Genomic DNA, 11398 nt, shown 5'->3' with positions numbered 1-11398 from the left:
ATAGTTTGCCCACCCCTGGTCTAGACATATAGAATAACAGAGCTGACAAGATATTACAGTCAGAAAACACAAATGTCAACTGACCATTAACCAGTGCAAATCTCTTAAACCTTATGTTAGGCCTACTGCACAACAAGCAGAACACTATCCTTAAATATTTCGTAATGTAACAATTTTAAATATTTGAAAATCATTCAAGTTTGAGAATGCTACCTTGGAAATTCCCTGGCCCGTCGCCATTATCGCTGTCTTGTTGTGTTTGCCAGCTCATGCAGTGAAGCAAGCCAATCATCATCGCGTTTGCAATGGCGTCACCACCCCCTTGCCTCCTCCCCCCTCCCGCTCTGCACTCACCAGGGCAAGCAGGCAGCTGATGTGTGACAAAATCAGACTAGCGCTTCATTCAACCAAATTGTAGTAACGCGACCCTTCACTTGTCAGTAACGGTAACGGTGTTGTAAAGATGGGAGTGATCCCATGTCTCTCATGTATCATCTCGCATGTATCCAGCAAAGCGAAGGTACCATCTGGGCAGGACGGCTCTCCTGGTGCACCGTGTCTTGTTGAAAAAATCTTGTCAATTGCGCTGAGAGACCAACTAGTCAGATCCATTTTCGTATAAGAGACCAGAAACAGTTGATCCACAGAGGAAATACAAAAAAAGCAGACAGACTAGACTGACGAAGCTAGCAGCAGGAGCAGGGAGGAACAACGTCGCCACAAAGGCAGCAAGAAGAAGGTGACTTAGAATTGTGACTTAATTTTGGACACACTACACTGCTACTTTGCCAGAAAGCGAGGGGTTTTGATTTTTTGGAGATAAGTGGCTCCTCAACAATGGCATGGACCTCCAGCATGGAATCTGTCAAACGATTTCCTTTTACAAAATTAAAAAGAAAGTGTAATTGCTATTAGTAATTGTACCTGCAGTATTTATTAAAAAAAAAAAAAAAAAAAAAAAAAAAAAAAAACGTAGGTTTTTGGGCTATGGAACAAATTCATCGAATTATAATGTATGTTTATAGGAAAATCCCGTTCAACATATGACCATTTTTTGAGTTGTAAACCAGGTCCTGGAACTAATTGAATATATATGTAAAGGTACCATTGTTTATATATATTTACTGTATGTATATACTATATAGAGAGGTGTGACATAATAATGAAAACACCTTAAAAAAAAATCAACAAAATGGTGCACCTGACAATAAGCCGCCACCCATCAAATGTGAAACGAAAACGGCATTTGTTCATAGATAAGCCGCACTGGACTATAAGCTGCAGCTGTCCTCACTGTATTATGGAATATTTTGACCAAAAGATATTAACCGGTAACGCTTTATTTGACAGCAGCATCATACGACTATCATAAGACCAGATGAACCACAATGAAGCTTTGAACCAAATGGCAGCAAAGCTTTATTGCTTCAAGAATCTTCATTAGGCCATCACTGCTCCCTAGGGGTAGGCAGTCAACCTCTACCACCACCTGCTGTCAACACTGTTGTTCTCCAACATGCCTCCTAGCATGAATTGCAACACTACATATTTAAATAAAAATCAAAATTCATGTTCTCTGCTAATTATTTCTTCAGTTACTGTTCCAGTTGTTTCATTAATTGCTAGTTATGGTATTTGGCAACACTTTCTTTGACAATTGCGCCATAAGACTCTCAATCATAATTTTGACATGACACTGTCATGAGCATTAATGAGTGCTTATAACAGATGTTATTTGGTCATACCCGGCAAATTATCTCACTTTTGAATGCAATGTAAAAGATCCGAGCTGGACATAAATAGAGTTAGTGACATAATTTGCTGGATGACACTTAATGACATCTGTCATGAACATTCATTAATGCCCATTATGGTGTCATGTCATTATCATGACAGTCTTATGACGCCGCGGTTGAATAAAGTGTTACTTATTAACCAATTGTTATTAATCAACAAAAAGCTGCACTGGTTCATAAGCCGCAGGATTCAAAATGAAAGAAAAAAGTAGCGGCTTGTAGTTAGAAAATTACGGTAATTTAATATGGTATGGTATAATATGGTAAAGGTCAGCCTTTTGCGGCAATTATAGCCTCAATTCTCTGAGGTATTGATTCATACAACTTTTGAATGGTTTCCAAAGGAATTTTAAGCCATTCTTCTGTTAGTATACCGTCTAACTCTTTTAGAGACGATGGCGGTGGATATCGATGTCTAAACTGAAATTTCGAAAACTGACCATAAATGCTCAGTAATGTTGAGGTGTGGTGATTGTACCGGCCATATTTCCATTATTCTGTCCAACCCCTATGTGTTTATATATATATATATATATATATAATATACATATATACCTGTCCAACTGCTCGTTAACACTTAATTTCTAATCAGCCAATCACATGGCGGCAACTCAGTGCATTTAGGCATGTAGATATGGTTTAAGACAATCTCCTGCAGTTCAAACTGAGCATCAGTATGGGGAAGAAAGGTGATTTGAGTGACTTTGAACGTGGCATGGTTGTTGGTGCCATAAGGGCTGGTCTGAGTATTTCAGAAACTGCTGATCTACTAGGATTTTCACGCACAACCATCTCTAGGGTTTACAGAGAATGGTCCGAAAAAGAAAAAATATCCAGTGAGCGGCAGTTCTGTGGGCGGAAATGCCTTGTTGATGCCAGAGGTCAGAGGAGAATGGCCAGACTGGTTCGAGCTGATAGAAAGGCAACAGTGACTCAAATAACCACCCGTTACAACCAAGGTAGGCAGAAAAGCATCTCTGAACGCACAGTACGTCGAACTTTGAGGCAGATGGGCTACAGCAGCAGAAGACCACGCCCGGTGCCACTCCTTTCAGCTAAGAACAGGAAACTGAGGCTACTATTTGCACAAGCTCATTGAAATTGGACAATAGAAGATTGGAAAAACGTTGCCTGGTCTGATGAGTCCCAATTTCTGCTGCGACATTCGGATGGTAGGGTCAGAATTTGGCGTCAACAACATGAAAGCATGGATCCATCCTGCTTTGTATCAACGGTTCAGGCTGGTGGTGGTGGTGTAATGGTGTGGGGAATATTTTCTTGGCACTCTTTGGGCCCCTTGGTACCAATTGAGCATCGTTGGAACGCCACTGCCTACCTGAGTATTGTTGCTGACCATGTCCATCCCTTTATGACCACAATGTACCCAAATTCTGATGGCTACGAAGAATTGAGGCAGTTCTGAAGGGAAAAGTATATATTAGGGCTGTCAAAATTAACGCGTTAACAGGTGGTAATTATTTTTTCAAATTAATCACGTTAAAATATTTAACGCAATGAACACATGCGCGGAACGAACCACTCAAGCATTGCCGCGAACAGACTACAATGGTGCCGTTTGAAGTATATTGAGAGCAAAGCAAGTGGAGTGGATGCAAGTGTTACCGGCACCCCCAAGGGGCCGCTGTTATTTTCAATGTGACCGGCATTGTCAGATTGAGCAGTGAAGGAAAAAGTGGTCAAGCGAGTCAGAGAGAGAGAGCGAGAGAGAAGACAGTAGAGTGCACAGTTAGCACAGGCTTAAAATGCTGCGTCCCCCGCATGCTTTTGTTTTGTTAATAAAAGTACCCATAAAAAGCCATCCAACGCCTTTCGGTACTTATATGCACGCCGCCGCCTTCCTAAGGGGGAAGTCGGATGAACCGAGCCATCCGACGACAAAGAGCCAACCTGGATCGCCGGTCCAGTCCTCACTATAGCGAGGAGTTGAAAGCACAGCCAATTACCAAAAGGGGCGAATAGGTAATATAGACATTCATTGGAGCCGCACTATTTATTGGTATAAGCTGTAGCATTTCAAACACAACAGTTATAATTATTGTGGTGCGCAAAATGGGGAAGAATGACTGGAGATGATCTTTATCTTAATACCATGTATTGTATACAACGCAGAGAAGATACCATTTGTAGCCACCATTGTGACTCATGGTTGCCCAAATTCCCATCATGCATTTGGGCAGTTAAGAACATTTAGGTCGCTACAGTATCATTTAGTGAAAGCACAACAAAAATAATATTCCTATCTCTCAAAAAAAATAATGTTGACAAAAAGAAAAGCGCTCAATGCAAAGAGAACTGGCATTGTACTCACATCTATCTTTTAATTACTATAACTTGTACTCACATTTATCTTTTGAGAATTACAAGTCTTTCTATCCATGGATCCCTTTCACAGAAAGAATATTAATGTTAATGCCGTCTTGTGGATTTATTGCTATAAAAAACAAATACAGTACTTATGTAAAGTATGTTGAATGTATATATCCATCTTGTCTTATCTTTCCATTCCAACAATAATTTACAGAAAAATATGGCATATTTTAGAGATGGTTTGAATTGCGATTAATTGCGATTAATTACAGTTAATTAATATTTAAGCTGTAATCAACTCGATTAAAAATTTTAATCGTTTGACAGCCCTAGTATATATATATATATATATACATACATACATATACACACTCACCGGCCACTTTATTAAGTACACCATGCTAGTAACGGGTTGGACCCCCTTTTGCTTTCTGAACTGCCTCAATTCTTCGTGGCATAGATTCAACAAGGTGCTGGAAGCATTCCTCAGAGAGTTTGGTCCATATTGACATGATGGCATCACACAGTTGGCGCAGATTTGTCGGCTGCACATTCATGATGCGAATCTCCCGTTCCACCATATCCCAAAGATGCTCTATTGGATTGAGATCTGGTGACTGTGGAGGCCATTTGAATACAGTGAACTCATTGTCATGTTCAAGAAACCAGTCTGAGATGATTCCAGCTTTATGACATGGTGCATTATCCTGCTGAAAGTAGCCATCAGAAGTTGGGTACATTGTGGTCATAAAGGAATGGACATGGTCAACAACAATACTCAGGTAGGCTGTGGCATTCCAATGATGCTCAATTGGTACCAAGAAAGACAAAGACTGCCAAGAAAATATTCCCCACACCATTACACCACCACCATCAGCCTGAACCGTTGATACAAGGCAGGATGGATCCATGCTTTCATGTTGTTGACGCCAAATTCTGACCCTACCATCCGAATGTCGCAGCAGAAATCGAGACTCATCGCAACGTTTTTCCAATCTTCTATTGTCCAATTTCGATGAGCTTGTGCAAATTGTAGCCTCAGTTTCCTGTTCTTAGCTGAAAGGAGTGGCACCGGGCGTGGTCTTCTGCTGCTGTAGCCCATCTGCCTCAAAGTTCGACGTACTGTGCATTCAGAGATCCTCTTCTGCCTACCTTTGTTGTAACGGGTGGTTATTTGAGTCACTGTTGCCTTTCTATCAGCTCGAACCAGTCTGGCCATTCTTCTCTGACCTCTGGCACCAACAAGCCATTTCCGCCCACAGAACTCGTGCGTGAAAATCCCAGTAGATCAGCAGTTTCTGAAATACTCAGACCAGCCCTTCTGGCACCAACAACCATGCCACATTCAAAGTCACTCAAATCACCTTTCTTCCCCATACAGGGAAGACTGCAGGAGATTGTCTTAAACCATGTTTACATGCCTAAATGCACTGAGTTGCCGCCATGTGATTGGCTGATTAGAAATTAAGTGTTAACAAGCAGTTGGACAGGTGTATCTAATATAGTGGCCGGTGAATATATATACATATACATATATATATATATATATGTATGTATGTAACCCAAGTCTGTTCTGTGCCACCCCATGTTCCGCTCCCACCTCTGACTAGGCTGGGACACGAACCCGCGCGCCGCGATGATTCTAGTCGTCAGGCAAGTTCGGTAACCACTGCGCCAATAAGCTCGAGCCAACAGCGCAGCCGCTAGCGTCCTTACATGAAGGAATAGGCGGGGAGGTTTCCACGTGCTACAACGGATACACTGTGTGTGTACCCGTTACATATATATGTAAATTTTATATATAATTTTTTAAAATATATATATATATTTTTTTTTAATACACACACACACACTGAGGAGGAGATGTATTGGCACCCCTTGTGATTTTGCAAGTTCACCCACTTAGAAAATAAGGAAGGTCAGTTTTATAGCTTCTCTAACCAGCTAAACTGTTTTCATCTGTGCTAACATAATTGCTAAAGGTTCTAATCATCCATTAGCCTTCTACCGCAATTAGCAAACACAATGTACAATTTGAACACTGGAGTGCTGGTTGCTGGAAATGGGCCTCTATACACCTATGTATGATATTGCATTGAAAACCAGACAATTGCCGGTAAAATAGTCATTTACAACATTAACTTTATATGGGGTGTATTTCTGATTAGTTTAATGTTCTTTTCATTGAAAAAAAAACAGTGCTTTTCATTCAAAAATAAGGAAATTTCTAAGCGACCCCAAAGTTTTGAACGGTAGTGCATAGTTGTGCTAATTTGGTCCAGTGTTTTTCTCCTGGAGTGAAAGGTTTGGATAATTTGATTTAATGTTTATGCAATCCATTAAAACTGTATTAACTTCTTCCAAATGGGGAATCTGTGACAGATATAAGGACAGTTCATGAATTTATTTCATTGATTGTTGTTTACACATTCAGTGGAAATTTAATTGCAGGAGTCCATAATGCGCCTGATGCTCATGACTCTCATGCCGTTCATGCCCATTTCCCTGAAGTTGCGGTACTCGCCAGGCCTCAGATACGCCATCCTGCCACGGAAGTTTGGCTGCTCAAACATAAGCCAGTGGCCATCCATCACCTGGCAGGACATGCAGTCGTTCATGTGGTAGCGGTCCATGATGTTGTCGCATTCCTCTTGTATCTCGTGGGACTGGCCGCTGAAATTCTCCCCTTCATAAATCTTCATCCTGAATTGACCTCTGTGCTGCATGAAGTGGGTGAGAAATTGTAGCATCTATTTACAGTATGTTTCCTGAGGTTTCAATTTTTAGTACCTACCATGGGGATCATGCGGCAGGACCTAATGCAGTCCCTCATTCCCATCGTAGTGATGTGGTCGGCGTACTCGCCCCTCCTCATGAAATGCTGGTTGCCCATGAAGCTGGGGCGCTCATAAAGCATGAAGCAGCCGCTCTCCACGCGACAAGACTGACATGTGCTCAGGTACGAGGACATGTCGGAGCAATCGTTCGTACATTCGTAGGAACGACCCTGGAAGTTCCTCTCTTCGTAGAAAATGATCTGGATAAGTAGGAGAAGCAGGGTGATCGTTCATCAACAGACGTGTTTGCTGGTTAAATAGAGATTTAATGAGAAGAAAGGGATGACGTTAACAAAAGGATGGTGGAGGGGTGGGGGTCTGTTGCCCAAAGTATCCATCTGACACACCAGGCTTTGGGAAGCTTTGTGACAGAAAGAGCCAAAAAAACTGCATATTTTAAAATGTGATTCCATGAGAGATATAAAATATGTACAATAAATAAATAAATAATATATATCTGTATACATATATTTATATTCTATATTGTTTTGCCTGCTTGTCCAAGTCTGTTTTGTGCACACTGTCCGTGAACACATTTGAATGCATCACACAGGAGCGAGAGTGAGGTCATGCTCAACTTTTACGAGCAGTCACTGGGTTGCGATTGAAATAAATCTTAAGGAAAACAACCAAGAAAGCCCAACAGCATTACTTCGGATGTTACAATCATTGCTCCGATGCGCATATCCCACATGGAGAATAACAAATAGAAACATGGTGTGAAAGTGCAACCACAAACAGGGTGACGTGTGCATAACGGTGGTCAAGACAGGTGGAGCTTCACAGGGCAACCGTTTCATGAATCTCGCTCTCCTGGGTGTAGCGACAATTTGACAGGCAAAAAAGTAATGGAAGTGAGACCGATGGTATGCCTGTGTGATTTGGGATGCCATGCGGTTCATTTTTGTGGTATAATTTTGCTGGCGGAGCAGAGACTCCGCATGAGGCGAGCTCTGTAATGCCCATCTCCGTGTTATCCATAATGGGAGGACCACCAATGGGCACCGAATTGAAACATATTATTGTGACGTACGTTTGAAATGTCCATGATCACTGTGTGAATGCACCATCAGCTCATCACATTTCGTTCATGTCAAGCAAGCCGACCGGTTCCACATTTAAGATTACTGGTTGGCAGAGAGCCAGATGCATTCATTAAAAGAGCCAGATATACAGTGTATCACAAAAGTGAGTACAACCCACGCATTTCTGCAGATATTTAATTAAATCTTTTCATGGGACAACACAGACGAAAGACACTTTGACACAATGAAAAGTTGTCTGTGTGCAATAGAGTTAATTTATTTTCCCCTCAAAATAACTAAAAATAAAGCCATTAAAATCTTAACCCCTGGCAACAAAAGTGAGTACAACCCTTAGTAAATCCGTACATTCATACATTTTCCCTTCAAAATGTCATGTGACTCGTTACAGGAGTGAAGTCAGCATTGCTGCAGAGATTGAAGAGGTGGGGGGTCAGCCTATTAGTGCTCACACCACACGCTGCACTCTACATCAAATTGGTGTGCATGGCTGTCACCCCAGGAGGAAGCCTCTTCTGAAGACGGTACACAAGAGAGCCTGCCCGTCTCGTCAGACCATAGGACATGGTTCCAGTAATCCATGTGCTTTGTTGACATGTCTTCAGCAAACTGTTTGCGGGCTTTAGTCTGCACACAGACTACTTTTCATTGTGTCAAAGTGTCCTTTTGTCAGTGTTGTCCCATGAAAAGATATACTTAAATATCTGCAGAAATGCGAGGGTTGTACTCACTTTTGTGATACACTGTAGCTTGCGAGTCATAGGTTCCCGACCTCTGCGATAAGCAGTTATGCTGTGTTCAGACCAGCCGCGTTTTTTTCTCCCGGCCTTGCCACAGACCACACGCATCATGCATGACGAGATGTTGCCAGTTTGAGCAGCTAGGCCACGCGATGAATGTTTGCGCAGCATGGCTGAGTTGATCTTCCTGCTACGACGGGGAAGCAGTCAATCTGATATGTTTTCTCATTCACGTGACTTCAGTTGCAGGAGCTGGAACCTTTCTCACTTGCCAGTCAGCAAAAGTCCAGAGGCAAAATAATAGGATACGATAATAGTCAAAATTGGGGTGCGTGGCTCAGTAGTAGAGTAGTTGCTCCCCAACCCAGAGGTTGTGGGTTCGATTTTCTACCCTGATGGACTCGTCTATGTCTCCTTGAGCAAGATACTGAACTCCACGTTGCTCCTGGTTCTGCGTACTACCAGTAGGTAGATGGGGATATAGTGTGAAGCGATTTGAGGGCCTTAAAAGTGGAAAGTGGAAACTCCATTTAGCAAAATATTAAGAGATTAAAGTCACAATATTACGAGAATGAAGTCGTAGATTTAATACTACAAGATTAAAATTGTAATCTCATGAGAGTAAAATCATAATTTTGTGAGATTAAATTCGTGTTGCTTGATTTTTGCGTTACGCTTGGTTTCATGGGCTTCACTTTTTAGCAATGTAAGGTTGCTTTTGGTGTAATATAAGGAGAAAAAAGTCATGAAATTGCAAGATTAAAGTCATTATGTCTCTTATTTTTACGTTATCTGAACAGGAGGTTGTTCAGAGTACGCAGACTTCAATTTTGAGCGCTATACAGGTCGGTGTAAACACAAAACTGCTTTCGAGCGACCCGACAAAGCGCGTCCGGTTTGAACGCAACTTTCTAAGATTTTTACTTTGTGGCATTTGCTTATTCTCATTGAGCTTTTCTATATCCCTAGCAGCCAAAGATTGCAGTGCCCCCCATAACACACACACACATTCCAAGAACATGCAAGAACAAATGGAAGACTCATCGATTTGTGCCCTTTAACTTAAGACCAGTCCATGTTGTACGCTGCCTTACACCCAGAGTCAGCCGTGATAGACTACTCACAATCCTGAACAGGATAAGTGGTATAAAATGCAGAGCTGGATGAATTTATGCATTAGCAACATACCTTGCCCCTCATGCTGCTGGCAGTGCTGCTCATGTTGGATTAGATGTATTGCTCTGGTGTGCTGTACCTGGTTTAACCCTTTCCTTTTATACCTGAACAAATGGTTGCCCCTCCCCTTAACAAAGCCCTGAGTCAGCGACCTACTATTGACACCCCAGAACACAGAGGTTATGGCCATATTTTCAGGGCCCGGGAAAGCTTTCAGTCTTTGGAAAATCCTTTTCTTTTCCGATAGAAAGCATTTTCAGCCATGCTAGTCACATTTTGAATAGGTCACACTAACAAACACTATAATGGATGGGATTGTTAAGAATTACCTTTGCATTTTTTAAATGGTTTCTGGCATAAACCCTTGAGTGAAACATTGTATATTAGCGTTATACACTGACATTAATTTTCAAAGCATATTTACATGGCTTGCTGGGTTAGGGTTTGTAAAAAAAAAAAAAAAAAAAAAAAAAAGAAAAAAAAACTTTATTTTTATTTTATTTTTTTTATTTCGGTAAGGAATCTACCCGTATGGAAAAGAAATAGAAAAAAACCACAAGAATTTACATCAATAATAGTAATAAATCTCATACTATGATTTACTCTTGGAAGTGGCCGCTTTCGCATTCTTTTCATGCAAAATAGTTCAAAGTATTTGAGTATGAAAATTATGTATGTGGTACAAAAGGAAAGTAAAGAGCAAATTGTATTGTGCATTGATGTTTTAAAAAAAATACTTTCATGTATGAATATACACTGATAGCAAAAAGTAATGGTACCCCTGCAATTCTTTCAGATAATGCTCAATTTCTTCTAGAAAATGATTGCAATTACAAATGCTTTGGTATTAATATCTTCATTTATTTTGCTTGCAATGAAAAAACACAAAAGAGAATGAAAAAAAAAATCATTATCATTTTACACAAAACTCCAAAAATGGGATGGACAAAGTATTGGCACCCTCAGCCTAATACTTGGTAGCACAAACTTTAGACAAAATAATTGCGAACAACCGCTTCCTGTGTCCATGAATGAGTTTCTTACAATGCTCTGCTGGAATTTTAGACCATTCTTCTTTGGCCAACTGCTCCAGGTCTCTGAGATTTGATTCTCTAAACTGTCATTTTCAGATCTCTCCACAGGTGCTCTATGGGTTTCAGGTCTGGACTCATTGCTGACCACTTTAGACGTTTCCAGTGCTTTCTCTCAAACCAATTTTTAGTGCTTTTTAAAGTGTGTTCTGGATCATTTTCCTGCTGAAAAACCCATGAACCCTGAGGGAGACCCAGCTTTCTCACACATCAGGGAACCTCCGCCCTGATGAGCATGGGGACCGTGTTGTTTTCTTTGAATGCCTTGTTTTTTTTCCTGTAAACTCTATGTTGATGACTTTTCCCCAAAAGCTCTACTTTTGTCACATCTGACCAGAGAACATTCTTCCAAAACGTTTGGCTTTCTCAGGTAAGTTTTGGCAAACG

The 11398-nt window shown here is 41.0% G+C and overlaps 1 protein-coding gene across 1 annotated transcript; it reads right to left on the bottom strand.

The window, feature by feature from the left end:
* Positions 1-6565: 6565 nt before the first annotated feature.
* Positions 6566-9971, bottom strand: LOC130926966 (gamma-crystallin M3-like). The gene is made up of 3 exons (XM_057852332.1): positions 9933-9971; positions 6919-7161; positions 6566-6844 (listed from the first exon to the last, which is right to left on the bottom strand). The coding sequence occupies exons 1-3, from the start codon at positions 9963-9965 to the stop codon at positions 6566-6568; spliced, it is 555 nt and encodes a 184-aa protein (XP_057708315.1). The 5' UTR covers positions 9966-9971.
* Between the last annotated feature and the right edge of the window lie 1427 nt (positions 9972-11398).

The sequence above is a fragment of the Corythoichthys intestinalis genome, chromosome 12 (genome assembly GCF_030265065.1).
Source record: "Corythoichthys intestinalis isolate RoL2023-P3 chromosome 12, ASM3026506v1, whole genome shotgun sequence".
In the NCBI taxonomy this organism is placed as follows: domain Eukaryota; kingdom Metazoa; phylum Chordata; class Actinopteri; order Syngnathiformes; family Syngnathidae; genus Corythoichthys; species Corythoichthys intestinalis.
Note: the sequence above shows the minus strand (reverse complement) of the source record. Positions and strands in the feature narration are given on the sequence as shown.

Excerpts from the sequence above, each read along its gene's own strand:
- LOC130926966 (XM_057852332.1), bottom strand. The coding sequence starts at position 9,965 with ATGAGCAGCACTGCCAGCAGCATGAGGGGCAAG. Across the intron at positions 7,162-9,932 it reads CCAGCAGCATGAGGGGCAAG|ATCATTTTCTACGAAGAGAG; the intron begins GTATGTTGCTAA and ends CTACTTATCCAG. Across the intron at positions 6,845-6,918 it reads CCTGCCGCATGATCCCCATG|CACAGAGGTCAATTCAGGAT; the intron begins GTAGGTACTAAA and ends CACTTCATGCAG.